This window comes from Lepidochelys kempii, chromosome 14, assembly GCF_965140265.1.
Source record: "Lepidochelys kempii isolate rLepKem1 chromosome 14, rLepKem1.hap2, whole genome shotgun sequence".
In the NCBI taxonomy this organism is placed as follows: Eukaryota; Metazoa; Chordata; order Testudines; family Cheloniidae; genus Lepidochelys; species Lepidochelys kempii.
The window spans coordinates 22739676-22756408 of record NC_133269.1 but is presented as its reverse complement, the minus strand read 5'-3'; the positions used below and the strand labels follow the sequence as shown (position 1 = coordinate 22756408).

The following is a 16733-nucleotide window of genomic DNA, read 5'->3' as shown; positions in this document are numbered from 1 at the left end:
TGTGGAACTGTCTCTCTAATATTCCACCTTATTCTTTTCAGAATAGCAGCAGTGTTAGTCTGTGTTCGCAAAAAGAAAAGGAGGATTTGTGGCACCTTAGAGACTAACCAATTTATTTGAGCATGAGCTTTCGTGAGCTACAGCTCACTTCATCGGATGTTTTGCCAAGACAACTGCTCTGCTTGTTACAATAATCTTTTTGACATGTTTGGTAACTACCTTCCCACACAGTACCGCATAACTTCCTACTTCCTCTGATCTTACCATGTTTCGCTTTGGTGGCGTAAAGATTAAAGCTTATCCAATTAGCCACCCACTGCCTCCGCCAAGTTAATCACTTAAATCTTTGAAATCGTCACAGAGCAGTGGAGTGTGTAGATAGCTTTTGATTACAGGAGCAGATTTAACTAATTATAAGACTTAGCAATGTGCCCAAATATAAAAGATGAGGGGGTTTAAAATCAGGGGGCTGTGTCACTGCTTAACAAGTAGGGGCTTATCTTTCCGAAGGCATTGTTTCACTGACAATTCTTATAAAACTTCCCAAGTAACTTAGATTAGTCAACCAGTGCTTACTTTAGACCAAGGCCACACATTAAGGCTTACCAGCTTTAGAAGAATGATCAGCAAGACTGAACTTTAAACAAAACCTGGGTCAAATGACAATTGGCTGCATGATTAATTGAACATTCCCTTGAAGATACACTAGCATTCTCCGCAGTGTCTAGAGCACCTCAGCTTGGATTCACAGATTCATATTGAATGTGAGCAGCACAGTGGGCCACTGAGTGTGTGCTCTCATTTACACATACCACATGCCAGGTTAGGTGATTAATTCACATTTCAGGCCATTCCTGGTTATCAGAACAGTATTTATGGATTTAAAGTACAAAGACACCAGATTGCCCAAGAGGGCTCCTCCAAGCCTGGGTGATATTCTACCACCACCACCAATTTGTACTTTTACTCTCCACTAAGGTCCTCATCAGGCACCTCTCCAGAAGAGAGGTGCCCACGAAAACTGCTCCTGACAGTGAGGGCCCAATACACAAGGTGCTGCCTCAGTCATAGGGGCTGAATGCTTCCCAGATCCCACCAGCACAGGAGCAAAGAACAAGCCTGCATCTCAAACCGAAAAACTCCCCATGACAGAACTACCCCGCCGAACTGACCTCAAGATAAATGGCCTAATCTTGAGTCCACTAACTTTCATGGGAGCAGACTAGAGCGTGAATATGGTAAACAGTGTTGGCAAAGTAACTGAGAAAAAACCAGATGAAACTGAAAAAAATGTGGTCTTGAAAAACAAGCCAGTTCCCTTCCATATCAAAACAGCAGCAATATCCCTCAGTTATTTCTCCATCCTTCTTCATTCCCCCTTTCCCTTTGAGTGCGAGCAATGACAATATGGAATTTATCATACCCCAAGATGCTTGGAGTCTCAAGTCACAAGTTTTGTGTGCATGTGACACATAAGTAATCCTTCATTTGACATACCAATGTGAAAGTCACTTTTGAGATCCACTAGCCTGTAATACATCTTGACAGTGAGATTGATTAGGCTGTGAAACAGTCTCTCAAAGGAAGCAGTGGAAGCCTCATTTCTTGGCTCATAAAAACTAAGCTATAAGGAATAACTCTGCAGTGACAGGGAGATATTCTGGGAATTACCCAATTGGACAATTCCATCTTTTTTACTGGGCCTCCCTGTCATCACAGGGGTTCCAAAAGCTTTCCCTCCCTATACACCCTGAACAGGTTCTGATGCAGATGACTGGAGGGGTGGAGGAAGGCCACTCAGATAACATTCCCACTATCACACAACACAAAATGTTGGCCACTACAGGCTCGTCTATACAGGAAAGTTTTACCAGTTATGCACATATAGTTATCACAATATAGCTCCCAGTGTGGACAGAGTAAGAGACTGGTTTAGCTTAAGCACCATTCAAACAACAGAAGCAAAACCGAATCAAACAAAAAAGACACTGTTATACCGGAATAAGAGAGTCTCCTCACAGGAGTTACATTGTCTAACTACAGTTGTTTAAATTCACACTTAACTCATACTAGTATAACTTTCCTGAGCAGACAAGCACTAAGGCACACACCATGATAATCATGCTCCAGGAAGTCAAAAATCAAATTTTATTTAACCCAGTATATTAACGTCAAGAACAAATCTGGGGGACCCTCTTTCTAGGTCACCATTTACACTTCTGCAGAGCCTTCCTCCAAGGATCTCAAGTAAAATGGGTAAACACCCACCAAGAGCATGTCCATGACTTGGACCACAGCAATGCTGAAGCCAGGAGTCTAGACTTTACAGCTTCTTCCTCTGAGACAGCACTCTCACTCTCTTCTTTCAAAAGGAAAATGGTTCTTTAGAGGGAACTGCCACCTGCGAAATCACATCTGAGGTGATGGCCGTAACAATGGCTTCTCTCTGTTTTTGCAATCTATTCTTTTTCTATTCACAAAATGAATCTGTGACAGTCACCCATGAGTCCACCTAAGCTTCTCTGCACTGGAGACAAGCAACTCCTCCTTTATTCGCATTTAGAGGACTACTTCTGAAACCAGAAAGCATACTACGTTCCAGCACTAGCCTTTCAGATCTGAAACCATATTACCATGTTGTTTGATCACAAGTGAAATGAGTTTATTAGTTTCAGTGCCCATCACAATGGACATTTATTCTTATCACAAACCCAGCACATTTCGTTTGTTGAGTCTTGGGCCAACAAACCAACCCAAGGCAAAAAATGCAGCAGCAAGTCCAGACACAGAAGCAGATGGGAGTAGGAAAGCTTGCTCAAGACTGCCGATTCAAAAAAAAAAAAAAAAACCTAAAAGCCAACTGAAACTATAGAGCAAAGGTTTAGAGCTGCCAGGAGAGCATGCTCTCCTATTGCCAGTTTTTCTGAGGCTAATGAGTACTAATAGTAGTAATGAGCTGGAAGACCCAATCAGAAGTTTGAGGGCTACAAAGGCAGTTTGATTTATTTTTCGGTGTATTTCAAGCATTTTCTTTTGATTTGCTCTTTGTTAAAAATATAAATACATAACTGTGGTCCTGACCACTTGTGACCATTTAAAAAATAAAAAACAACTTACGGTATATTTTACAAGAACATGGGCAAAAATCCTGTGCCTTGGACAAACTCCAGCTTGGGTAAATACTCTGCCTTACTAAAATCACCCTGCTTTTCAGCTGCAGACGGTATTCACTTTCTGTGTACAAATGTTGTGGAATCTTGTCTGATGACCACCTCTAGATGTCTGCTCACTTAGTACGGACAGTGTATGTAGGAACTTGCATAGATCGCTCTACAAGGAGAAGTCATGGTGGAGACACATATCCATTGAAAGCCAATGAAAGATAACATTTAAATGGAGAGAAAATGAGCTCTCTGCAATAAAGATGACCCCGCTCAAAGAGTCAAGTAAACAGCACCACCACTCCTCTGGAAAATTCTAGTTGCATCCCATCCTAATTAAGGCCGACAACGCCGGAAGGTAACTAATGCTCTATTAAATAACGTAATGCCCTGTTCCGCATTCTGGCCCAAGCTGTCACTTAGAATAAAAATTAAGAGTATTATGGCCACTGTACTACACAACGTGAAACAGCATTACAGCAATTTTCAAAGGCTGTAAGCTCACTGAATGGTGACCAAATATAAACTGAGATTAATTTTGGTAAAACCTTCACAATTGTATGCTGTGGGGACGATAAATATGTGATCACTGGTGCAAGAAGGTTAATGAAGGGAACAGCTATTTAAAAAAAGAAAAAAAGACTTCTGAAAATTTGGGCTGTCACATTAGGGATGGATTAGATAAAAAAGCTGGTACAGAACCAGAAAAGCGGGTCACAGCTAGATCTTAAAACTTCATGTGTGGCTCTTTTTTATGGAGGAGGGTAAAGCTAACTTTCAGATTTAAAATGAAATCTGGTCTACTAAACTCCAAAATGGGCACTTAAAAAGAAATCCAAAGCAATGCTTCTAAAGGAATCTCCTGCCAATAAAGTCGTTAGTTTAACAGCAAGGAAAATTTATGCGTTCAGCATGAGCAGCAACAGCAACACATGCTTCCTCTCCACTGACCTGCCAATATGTCATGGACTTGACTGGGCAGCAGAGAGAAGTTCAATTGCCAGGCACGTTCAGCCCCTGGCTTCTTTTAGAATTGTCAACAAGACGACCAACTGTGGTATTCCCACCACTGCCACCACGTGTGTCACAGTTCAGGGCAACTGCGCCTGTAGTCCCCCTCCATGGCACCCACACTAGGCATCGGTTCCTCAGCAGGCCCCTCTCTTGGGCAGAGACCCAAGTCTGTCTCTCTCTCCTGACTGGGGTTTTTCCAAGCTTCACAGTTCCCTGCCTGCACTGTGATAGCCCCAGCAAGCCAGAGTCACTATGCCCTAGGTCAGTGTCTTCACAACACTCTCTCTCCAGAGGCTATATATAGTATATTTGCATACAGTTAAAAGAGTTACCACACAGCTCTTTGTAAGCAAGCACATTTACTCTTAAGGTGAAAGCATTATTTAAAACAATTTAAAAAACACTACACATACGCTAAAAGCTTACCCAGGGTCACCCCAACCCCAGCCTTCGGCTCTCCTAGGTGTCAGTCCTTCCAAGCTTTCCCTAAGGATTAGGGCCCTCCCTTGGACAGAAGGTCCTGTCCATTTGCTGGATCAGAAAGCAGGCCCCAAGTCAGTCAGTCTGTCCATCTCTGGAGAATCCAGTTTGAACTACTACATCTCAGCATCTCCAGGTGGTGCTACAAGCTGAGTAAATTCTCCTTATCACCCCCACTGTTATTAGCTCCCGGATAAGCTGCGGTTATCCTCCCCAATCGAATTACATACAATCCCTGGCCCACAAAGAACAAAAACTTAATACAGTGAGATCTCCCAAAGATATTACAGGAAATTGCCATAGCTGTCACACCCAGAATTTCTCAAGGATCTAGAAATTAACACGGAATTTTGTTTATTTCCTTGTTTGTGCATAAGCATCACTGGTGTCAGTGCAGGTCTAGGGATATGCTCTAGAATTTCCTCACCCTCTGCTCCCTGTGCAGCAGCAGCAAAAACTGCCCTAGACGAGTGGAGTGTTTTTCTTATTTTTCAAAGACCGCATTTCAGCAGCTCAGGTTAATTTATGTACCGACTGGAACAAGCAATGCACAGGAGTCTTCGCGGATAATCAGTCCACAGGGAAACCTCTGCATACTTGTGATTTTACATGTTTGAGTAAACTCAGCTCTAAATATAAAATCCAGACTCTGGACAAGTCTGAGTCCCATAACACAATTAACGGATTACGGACAAGTCCGTAGTTTTACTATCTGCAATCAATGTGGTATTGACTAGATTTAATTTTAACTGTTTCAAAACACCATGTTGGTGAACAAGAGAGAACAGGAATAGCTTATCCAACTTAGTATGCTGCAGCATCATAGGATGCAATGTGCCTCTGTTTTGGAATTAATTTTACTAAGGTTTACCGCGACTCATTTTCCACACAAGTATTTCTTTATTAGTCCAAAGGCCACTTGGTGGTGGTTTACATCCAAAATACAAGCATATAAACACATACTTTATATGCTAGCAACAATATAGTTATAAGCATTGAGCAAATCCTTACAATCTGATCTTGGAAGATACTTTCCCATTATGACGTGGAAGGGCTAAGGAAAATCTCTGACAAAGAAACCCCTAAAAGCTTGTCTTTTTACACATTGTAATAAACAAATGATGTCTTTGCTGGTTATTGGACTTTAGCTAAAGCCAGATGAGGCAGTTAAGGGCTGAAACCCAGATCCTAGCCCAGTCAAGATTAATGGCTGGACCCCTTTCATCAAGGTTTTATATTTATGTTTTGCAATATTTCTTTCTAACTACTAAACAACCATTTCTTTTTAAACAAGCTTATACAACTGAGACACAGAGGTTCTATGGCCCTGTTCTTTGCAAACAATTCTCACCATAGACCTTACAAACTAACTACACCAAACATCTCTTACGGCATACTTATCCACAGAGTAACATGTAAGGTATCCAAATAAAGCTCATAACTTGACAAGATTCAATATTTGTGAGATGTATGTACAGATAATATTTAAGGAATAATGTATCTCTCTCTAAAGTAATCTTTATGGACTTGAATAAAAAAAACAGTCACCAGGCATACCATGTTACAGTGATAACCCATTCAAGCAAGAGGGAGTTGTCACTCCTCCCTACTCAGCTGGCCAGGTAATGCAAGTTTATATAATCAGCCAAATATGAGCTCTTCTTACCACAGCGTCACATGGGGAGCTAATGCAATCCTGGGATGCATAAACATGGGAATGTCAAATAGGAGTAGAGAGGTTATTTTATCTCTGAATTTGGCACTGCTGGAATCCTGTGTCCAGTTCTGGTGTCCACAATTCAAAAGAGATGTTGATTAATTGGAGAGGGTTCAAAGAAGAGCCACAAGACTGATTAAAGGAATAGAAAATAGGCCTTACAGTGATAGACACAAGGAGCTTAATCTATTTATCTTAACAAATAGAAGGTTAAGAAGTGACTTGATTACAGTTTAAGTATCTGTATGGGGAACAAATATTTGATAGTGGGCTCTTCAATCTAGTAGAGAAAAGTCTAACCCTATCCAATGGCTGGAAGTTGAGGCTAGACAATTTCAGACTGGAAATAAAATTACATTTTTAACAGAGTGAGTAATTAACCACTGGAACAATTTATCCAGGGATGAGGGTGGATCCTCCATCACAGAATTTTTAAATCACAACTGAATGCTTTTCTAAAAGCTCTGCTCTAGGAATTATTTGGGGGCAGTTCTCTGGCTTATGTTATACAAGGGGTCAGACTAGATGATCACAATGGTCCCTTCTGACCTTGGAATCTATGAATAGTCTACCCTTGCCACACCCCAAAACAGTCTTCAGTGGTTTTCCATTGACAACTGCAAATGATCAAAACCACTTGGAGGTGGAAAGGACGGTTACAGCAAGCAGGAGATTGCTCAGGCTACGAATATAACAAAAGACTGTTTCAATATAACAGCATAGGGAAAGGCACTCTGGATCTCTTCACTGAGGAAGCCCCTTAAGGAGCAGGGGGCTTTCAGTGACTTTTGGATCCTCATTCTTGTGAAACCAGCCAGCTCCGCAAAGGACTGAACTTGGGGAGAAAGCTACTTTATTAGGTAGGAAAGGTAACTATTGGTAAGTGTAGGGCCAAGTTCACATTTTAGCATTTCAACCAGTTGCTTCCATCACTTTCTCTCGTTTCTAGTTAAATCTTTGTTCTTCGCTTACTTTTATTTTATTATAAGCACTCACAAGTGCTATGTGGTTTCCAAGAGCAGTTGTTTGAGATAAAACTGATAAGCTGGGGACACACTCACTGCACATTTTGGTGCAGAGGATCTGTAACTGTTAAGAGTTGCCCATGTCAGGGGCCAAGATTCTAAGGGATTTGGGGGTTGGGGTGCGCCTATTGTTAACCTGAAAGGTGGACTTAGGACTGTCAGAGCCCCAAAGTGGGTGCTTGGAGGTGTCAGGGAGCTGACCCCCAGCCACAAGATGACAGACTCCCTCCTGCTGGAGGCAGGAGGTACCAAAGTGACTCACAGTCCTGGGTGCCCTGAGAACCATCACAGTAACTAATTATTTACTGCACCTTGTACCTAATTAACCATATTTTCTATATTTCCATTACCTCAACCCTAATCTTGATAACCCTAATACTAAGATAACACTAGTATTTCACAGGTCACTACGTGTTTAACACAAACAATCCTTCTTTCTTATACCATCATTCTTTTTGGTTATATGCTTTGGGCCTAACATCCAAACAACTGAAAACCATAATTCATCCAGGCCCAGCTCAGGTCTACATTCCTAGGTTCTGGTACAATGAAAGGCATTCCGCACACTGGTTCATCTATTGACGCATTCCAGAGTGCCCCCTGACCACCAGGCATCCACTGCTATCAAACCCACACAAGTCTAAGGCACTGGTTTACAACCTGGGGTCCACAGACCCCTTGAGCTCCACAGACTACGTCCAAGAGCAGCGCAAAAGGTGACTCTGAAACTAAAGTTTCAGATCCCAGAAAGGCATTCTGTCTTTCTGATCAAAAGTATGTGAATGCCCCACCTGCAGGTCAAAACCTGGAAGTGTTGTCATTACCAGAGAAGCCCACCGTTTAGGACCCTCTCACACATTGCATCAAATGCCGTGCTGACCACGTGCAACATTTCTAGTTGAATTCTGTTCAGTCAGTTTTCAGTCAAAGATTTCAGAGGCAGGGGTCTGCAGACCACAGGTTAAATTTCCAAAAGGGTCTGTACCTCCATTTGAAAATTTTTAGGGGTCTGCAAATGAAAAAAAAGTTGAAACTCCCTGGTCTAGAGAGTAAAGGGGGCTCCCCAGACATGCTCACTCACCCACCAGACTCCTGGCGATCCCTAGGCATATGCTGGCACCTGAAGAAAGAGGATAGATACACCCTCCTGGCCCAGGAACAGCTGCAGCTCTGTTGCTGAGTTACTGCTGATAAGCTTCTTCCAGTGTTTGGGGCAAAATGTGCCCCTTTGGAGTAGTGCATGAGATCATGAGTTCCACATGCATGTTCCACAGCACCAGAAACTATCCACAGAAAGGGCTCCCAAATGCACAAAGTTAACAAGCCCAAGGCGGCAGCGGTCTCTAATCTTCCAGTTTTAGTGAACACAGGTGTTATTTTTAACAGCAGCAGGTGACAATACATTTATTCAGAAGTGTGATTTTTAAGCTGGCCTATGTTTTTACATCCCTACAAAAAGACTCCTGCCTTCTTTGAGCGCATACACACATGCAGAGCCCTGAAGCAGGACTGGGATCCCGCAGTCCCACAGGACCCACTGCCAGAATAGCAGGGACAGGATAAAAATTAACAATGCGGGGGGAGTGGGATGAGAGCAGGATTAAAAAACAGTCCTGCAGAGGGCTCAAAGCACATGCTCAACAAAGACAAGCTATTACAGCTCTTCACTAAAAAGGGGTCACACCTTCAGGGCAATTCCCCCAAAGCACACAGGGTTTCAAAATGCAGAAGTGCTGTCATGCTATGAAACTAGTATGCAAACCTCAAGAGTCAGCACAAGGAGTAGGAAGCTTTTGGGTCAGGCTTGACATGTATGTACAAAACCAAACCTGCACATTTGTCTCTACAGACACAATGTGCAGATACAGTGATTCAGTGTATTTAAGAGTCAGCAACTTGCAGTCAGAGGTTTGAGACTCCTTGCAGCCCGGATTAGTGGGGGGGAGGGGGAAAAAATAATCACGTCTTCATCTCACAAGTGTATTGATATTCTCATGAGAAAGGTTTCTTTTCAGTTAAGATTTGTTTAGCTTTTTATTGATTATGTAGGTATACGTGCCCAAACAGCTGTGATGGGCATTTTTTTTTTAAACAAATAGAATGACATATAAGAGACCTTTCATTACAAAGCATTCCAGAGAATTTTACCAATTTAAACCGAACTGCAGATTACGTACTAGGATCATGTCATTGACCAAAGAAATGCAGCAACCTCTGCAACTGTAACAGAACGCAGCTCTACTTCTCTTCTAAACTATTGTGAAGGACAGAAGATCCAACTGAAACTTCTGGGAAATTTAGGAAGAATGAATGCAATAACCATACTGGAATTAGGCCAAAACACTGCAATTTAGTGACCTAAAAGGAGTCAGAATATGGATTTTACATCTCATCTGAGAATTGGAATCACCAATGGTGCAATGTTCTATGCCCTAATACTTGGGCAGTTCTGATGGAGATCAAAGTTCATCATCTAGTGAATAATCATAACGCTACCTAGGTAGTCCATGGAGGAATTCCATCTAAATTCTGACAGAGCCCAGCCCAGCTTAAGAAAGCCAAGAAACAGAATCACAGCAAAAGGCAGCCTTAGCATCGGTGAGATCTACCCCTCATTCTTCTAGGAAGGAGACAGGGAGTGATCATTTCACCATATGGTTGGGTGGTTGTTGTTTTTTTAAACTGATTGTCTCAGCAATGCACAAACTTCAGACTAAAGCATCTTGTCTGAGTTTCTGAGACAACAGGCATATAGAGTTATGAGTTGCTTTGAGCTATCAAATCTTCAGTGGCACATTTAAGAATTAGCATCACTCAGTTAAACAAGGAAGTACCAAAGAGTAGCATTCTGAGACACAAAAAGGCTGGTATCGATAAACTGTTATCAATGGCCTTTTCGGTTTCATCAGTTTCCAAGCCACTAGAAACCACCAACCCACCAGTATTTTATTGTGCATCGAGTTCTGGGTATGATGCTTGTAAACATTTATATTAAGACTTCTTAGGACATCCATCTGTACATTTGGAGTCTACTCACAAGCTGTTTCCTAACAGACGGACAGAACATGGATCTTGTGCAGCTTTCGACTGCTCAATTTATGGGCTGCTAGCAATTTCTCATGTGGCAATCCTTCTTCCCCACCAATTAACAGGGTTGTGTCATTTTCAAAACCAGGGAGAAAAATAGATCCCAGGTGTAGCTTTTTCTGTAGAAAGGAGGAGGCTGTAGAGGAAAGCATAGCACAGAGAAGGAAAATTTCAGACTAGCTCTTAAGTGGCTGTTGTTCCTCCTGGCTGTGAAGGACTGGAGATAAGGTGTAATGCCAATAATTCAAGGAGGAGCCTAGTTCTTCAGTATAAAGGCATAATGATAAAGGAGAGTTAATCCTGAAGTTAACAAGGAGTCTGGTGACACCTTAAAGACTAACAGATTTATTTGAGCATAAGCTTTTGTGGGTAAAATACCACTAACAAGGCTACTCCCTGATTCCTGAAGTTAATGTGTCAGCTACAAGATATGGCTAGAATGACAAAGAAGAGCTCTGTGTAAACTCGAAAGCTTGTCTCTCTCACCAACAGAAGTTGGTCCAATAAAAAAATATCACCTCATCCACCTTCTCTCTCAATTAAGGGTCTACAGAGTAAGCTATTTGCTCCATTCACAGGGCTTCTCCAGTCACGTATGCCACAATAAGAACTATTGCACAGATTTGTAATCAGGTCTAAACCATGCTAAGGACCATTTACCCCTGGCACATCACAGCTGGAATCTGCCTCCTTACAGCACCACCTTCTGCTTCTAGCAAAAATATGGGTAGCAATTTGAGGGTTAAACCTAATGTGCAATTGATCTCATCACCATTCATTCAGCTAAGTCCAGTACGTGCGGCTCATTTAAGAGACCTGCACAGACTCAACTAGATCACAAAATTAGAGATGGAAGAGACACAACAGATAGAACTCATCTGTGCCTTAAAGACAATTAACCTTTTATTCCCTCTGTCCTCCCCATACACTGAGGTGGTAACTATTAAACTGATACTCGATAATAAATGTATGCAGTGTAATTGTAGCCATGTAGATAATAAAGGCATATGTTTTCAGATTTATTTCCTTAGCTATGAAGTTTTCTACATGTAAATAAAAATGTAGTCAAGAGACGCATTTAAAGTGCTGGCTTTAGAGACACGTTCAAAACATATACCACTGCTCCTTTAAAATTGCAGTATCGTACCTTATCACATCTGGTTCTGTGCCATCATTCTTATAGGATGCTTGAAGTTGTCTCTGTCGTGTGAGAAGGTCATCCACTAAGTTTTGCCTTCTGTCTCCCTCCAGTTGTGTTCTAGGGGCATTTGGTTAAGGGCCAGTCACAGAAATAAAAGCACATTTAAAACTTGTATTTCCAGTGTTAAAAGCATCACTCTCAAAAGTCACCTATTACTGCAATACCAAAGCCAGTCAGGAAATAAGAATTTTCAAAGAGCAATACGTTAAAATAGACATAATCCTAAAAGCCCACTCTTCTTCACTTGACGAAGATTGATAACATTATTCATTCATAAGAGTCAGGCTGCATGGCTCCTAAGACAAGGGGCATAAATTATTATAGCACTTTCTTCACACCTTGAACTCTAATACACAACATGGGGACACCTCCACGCTTCACTGAAAGGCATCTAGCAGAACCCTATTTCTGCAATTTGCAACACCTTAAAGAAAGAAAGAAGAAATCCTGATTTGTCTTGAGAATCTGATCCAGACAGCACAAACTGATGAGGAGATTTGGGAAGATTTTGTTGTTGTTTTTTTACATTGAATTAATGTAAAAATTAAGAGCTGTGAACTCCAAAAAAAAACCATATCATCATTCTCAGGCACTAAGCGTATTAGTTGTCTTTAAAAATCCCTAAGAAAATGATTTGTTCTACAATTTTGTTAGCATATGATGGTAAGACACGCAGTCTGGAAGCTTGACAGGACAAGGACTGAGTCTTCCTATAGGTCTGTCCAGTATACAGCACATTTTAAGTGCTACTACAAAATCACCACCAGCAAACTAGATAGCTCTGTTTGATTCAGCATGGCTCTTAATATGTTAACTATCTTGCTGGGTGATGAAACAAACGAGGTGAGAAGCCCTCGCCCAGCTCACTAGGTGGTCAGCAAGTTACCAAGAGGTTATTTAAAGGATTTCTTTACATTTACAGAGTTATATCACTAGCACTCCCCAGTAGCAACTGAAGTAGGGCTTGTTGCTTTTGAAGAAAATGACCCAATTCACTCAGTCACTGAATGACTAGTGTTCTTAGAGTGCTGCCCTTCTTCAATTTTTATTATTTTTAATAAACTCAATGATGCCCATTTTAAAAGTGATTACCTCTCTTCCTTGAGTTGTAACCTGAGCAGGTGCATAGCCACAATGACTTATATTTGCTTTCTTACATAGCAGTGCCATTTATCTGCTCTAAGGTAATATTCTCAGATGAAAGGATAACTGTACCCTGCATTCAGTGCAACATTCTCAAAGTTAATCGTTACAACAAAAGCTGCTGGCTTGTTGCAGTTAAACAATCATTTCAAACCCTCTGCCCCCGATTCAAACATGGATACGAGGCCACACCAAAGGCCAGTGGCTCACTTTCAATGCTACCATAAGGCAGCTTGCAAGTAAGAGGCCTTCAAATGGCCACTGGATATACTTCCATAGGCACACATGGGTTAGAGAGGAGACATGATAGAGACTCAGAGAGGACACCATAAAGGTACAAAAAATAATGGAAAAATGTACAGAAGGACAATCTGGCACTACCAATTACCGCTGCCCCTCCCCCCAACTGAAGAGCAAGGAGAAGCCAATGATGTGAAAAAGTAACATTTTTCACAGGTTAATTGTGTATTGTGTTAATCTCACTGATATTGCAGCAAAGAGCTTAGTAGGACTCCTAAATGTTCTAGACTTTTGTATGATGTTAACAGAATGTTCCAGAAAGTTTAAAGGTACTTGTCAATTTCAAATCTTTCTTTTTCTCGTACACTTGTATCTCATCCAGTGACAGACGAGCACAATCGTAGTTTGTCTTATACTTGAATTGTAGTAGCTATTTGGGGCAGACACTGTCTTTGTGCTGTGTTCGTGCAGCACCTAGCACAATGGGATTTCAAGTCCTCGACTAGAACTCCGAGGCACCACTACAATACAAATAATAATTTAAAAACCCAAAACCTTCCCTTGTAGGGCAGAGTGTCATCAGCTGGGATGCACTTGTTCCCAGCGAGATTCTAACATCTGCCCTTAGAGCAAAGAGAAAGTTTCTAAGAGATGGAAATAAAAATCCTAATTAAACAAAGGAGCTTAAATTTTCAAAAGTGAGTAGTGATTCTGGGTGCCGAATTTGAGGTACCCTGAACGGGTCTGGTTTTCAGATTCTTGGTGTTCGGCACTTTCTGAACATCAGGCCACTGAAGATGCCTCAACCTGGGCACTGAAAATCACTACTCATTTTTGAAAATTTAGGCCAGAAGATATAACTGGTTGTAGCAGTTTAATGGAACTAAGCAAGTGACCCACTCTATAAAGACAGAGCCAATTCACCAGCTACTATACCCCATTAAAGTGAGTGGAGTCACACTAGGATGAATTTGGCTGTGTGTCTCTATTTTGGGTCACCGGTACTGGTACAGGAGATTTTCAGACCCATACAAATGCTATTGGGCTGCTATCTGCTTGCCCCTCTTACACACGGCTTTTCCAGCTGTGTGCAGGAAAGACTAGGTCAGGACATGAAATCCAGAGCACAGGTGAATGAGGAAGAAGTTACACATTCCTAGCATGTCTTCTAGGACTATCCAACTCTTCCATCCAGAAGGGCAGAGAAACGTTTCCTTCACATTAACAGCATTAACAGTTGAGAGGAGGACGGGGCTAACTGCAGCTTCCTTTCCAAAAGAGCCTGTTCTACCACCCACTCCTACGATATGAGAAAGGACAGCGAGATACTGTTTACATGGATACATCTGACGTGTTGATATAGCTCGAAGCAGTAAGTCCTTCAGCTGGTCGATCTTTACCTTGAGATTCTGCAACAATGATCGGATTGTCACATTAAGCTGAAGGAAAAAACAAAAACAGTTGTTGGGTTTTTTTTGTTTTTTGTTTTTTTTTTACCAGATTACAGTGTAACCATACAGACATCCATATTCAAATGATCCAATGCAGAACCCCACAAACCCCACAGCAGGATTCCCTCTGACACTGAGAAAAAAGCCTGTGCTGAGCTCAGCTGTGCACAAGCGGTGCTGTTTGGGATTTTTTCAGAAAACAATTCTATGGTAACACTGGTTTTGCAACCAGTTTTTTAATATACTCATGCTAATTATGAGATCTTTCTTTCAAATCCTCACAAATTAATTCCCCTATGTGCTGGAATATTTTGCCCACATTTTGCTGTTGTCCAGTTAATTTCCTGGTTCTTTATTCTACTTCTTAAGGGAAATATGGATGCTGCCTTTGCCTGTAGGCAGAGATCTCTTGGCTTCTGTGTTTTAGTGAAGGTTACTGTCAGAGGTTCAGAGATTCCTTCCCCTAGTTCTCTTATAACTTCCAGATCTGTAATTTCATTTCTATTTAGTTTTACCGCCAGACACTTGTTTACCATCTTTGCTCATCCTTGACTCCTGGCCTCTCCGGACTATTGACTGTAATTATTTGTATTCCTGTTGCTTGCATGAGGTTCTTAGATTTATCTTTTTCTACTGTAAACATTGTAAAAAAAAATTCTCCTCCTCCAAGCAAGCTAACAACAGTACTGTAATGTTCTGGCTACCTTGGAGTTCTCTCACCCTTTTTACCTTTACTCTGTAGAAAAGTCTACATTTTCCCTCCGCTTGTCCTGAATATTGTTCCCTTTGATTTTGCTAACTAGAGGAAAAGCACACATGATTGAAACTAAGTTGGTAATCACCCAAGTTACAGACTTGCATGCGCTTGAAGGTGCCTCTTGTTTGCAAGGCAATAACTGTACTGTGGGTGATCACTCAAAGAGAAAGCAGAAATAAGGCTGGGATACATGCATTATGGAGTAAACAGGGAGCAGGACAGCTTGCTTTTCCCCTCACTCCTACGCTCCAAATGGCCACTTCCCTCTGAATTCCCCATTCACGGCAAACTAGGCCACATCAATTTCTACCCCTTGACAGCTAACCCCAGTGTTCTCAATAGCCCCAGAATGACTGTCTGTTCCCCTTGAGGAAGATTGAGAGGCATTTTGTCAGGCAAAAAAGGCAGTTAGGTGTCCAACCTTCACTTCCCCATTACTGGGGATTCTTGTAACGTAGTGTACTTGATATCAGCACAGAGGTGATTGGTGGAGTTTCCAGAAGTGCCTCACTGAAAGTTAGACTCAGGAGCCTGAAACCCCTTTGAGACTTGTACCCCTCCCAAGTATGAAGATGGTAGAGTGGGTCAGATGTTGAGGCAGCCATATTTGAAGTGAGCATGTGATTAGCCAGTTCAGAGGGTAAGTAGCCAGAGGAGAGATTTGCGTAATAGTTGTGCCACTGAAAAACAGCCAGGCAGTCATTTAAGCAACATTTCCCCCACTTTTCAAAGCCGAGTGACCCTTCAGGACAATAAACACAATTGCAAGTCCCCACAACCCTGCCAGGTGTTGTTAAAGGCCTTCTCATGGATACATCTCCCGCACCTTTCTCTCTGGGAAACGCTGCATTAACCTTATCCAGCCTACCTTGCCAGAGTACAGGGGGGATTGGGAAGAACGTCATGTCAGTATAATGAAAGGTAAGTAATCAACACCATCCATCAAGAGGGATTCCCTCCCCCACCAGCGAAAAAGCCCTACAAGGTAAGACTGCATGCTGGCCTCACTTCGCTCCCACTGAAAACAATGGGAGTTTGACCGTTGACTTCAGTGTGACTAGGGTTAACCAATGCTTGAGCATTTGTGAAAGCCTCACCCTACAGCCTTTTTAAACCTTAGCTTTTATACTCCATTTCTATTCAATTATAAACACAGGGCTTTTTTTTTTTTTTTTTTGGGGGGGGGGGGGGGGAGTGTGGGAGGTCACATCACACTAGTCACAAAACACCATAAAAACCAGGATCTTGTTGACAGCTTGTACCACACAAATACCATACAAAGACATCTCTATTAAAACATTTACTAGCCACAGCAAGTATGATTGATCAGCCATGTGTTTCTCAACGTGAGTTCTTGTTATCATAACAAATATTTCATTGCTGGATGTTTGTTTACAGTGGAATCAAACACTGCCAATACTTGTCTCTAACTGTTCTGAGAGCAAATTCCTTTTACT

General features: G+C 41.7%; 1 protein-coding gene across 6 annotated transcripts in view; it reads right to left on the bottom strand.

Moving 5' to 3' along the window:
- Positions 1-16733, bottom strand: part of STX8 (syntaxin 8) — a 175774-nt gene that overhangs the window by 147611 nt on the left and 11430 nt on the right. For all 6 annotated transcript variants that reach the window (XR_012154742.1, XM_073310277.1, XM_073310280.1 and 3 more), the window contains exons 3-4: positions 14413-14507; positions 11632-11742 (exon numbers count right to left, since the gene is read on the bottom strand). Coding sequence is in view for 5 of the 6 variants with exons in the window: in XM_073310277.1 (XP_073166378.1) it covers positions 11632-11742; positions 14413-14507 (206 nt within the window). In the remaining variant the exon portion in view is untranslated. The remainder of the gene's footprint in view (positions 1-11631; positions 11743-14412; positions 14508-16733) is intronic.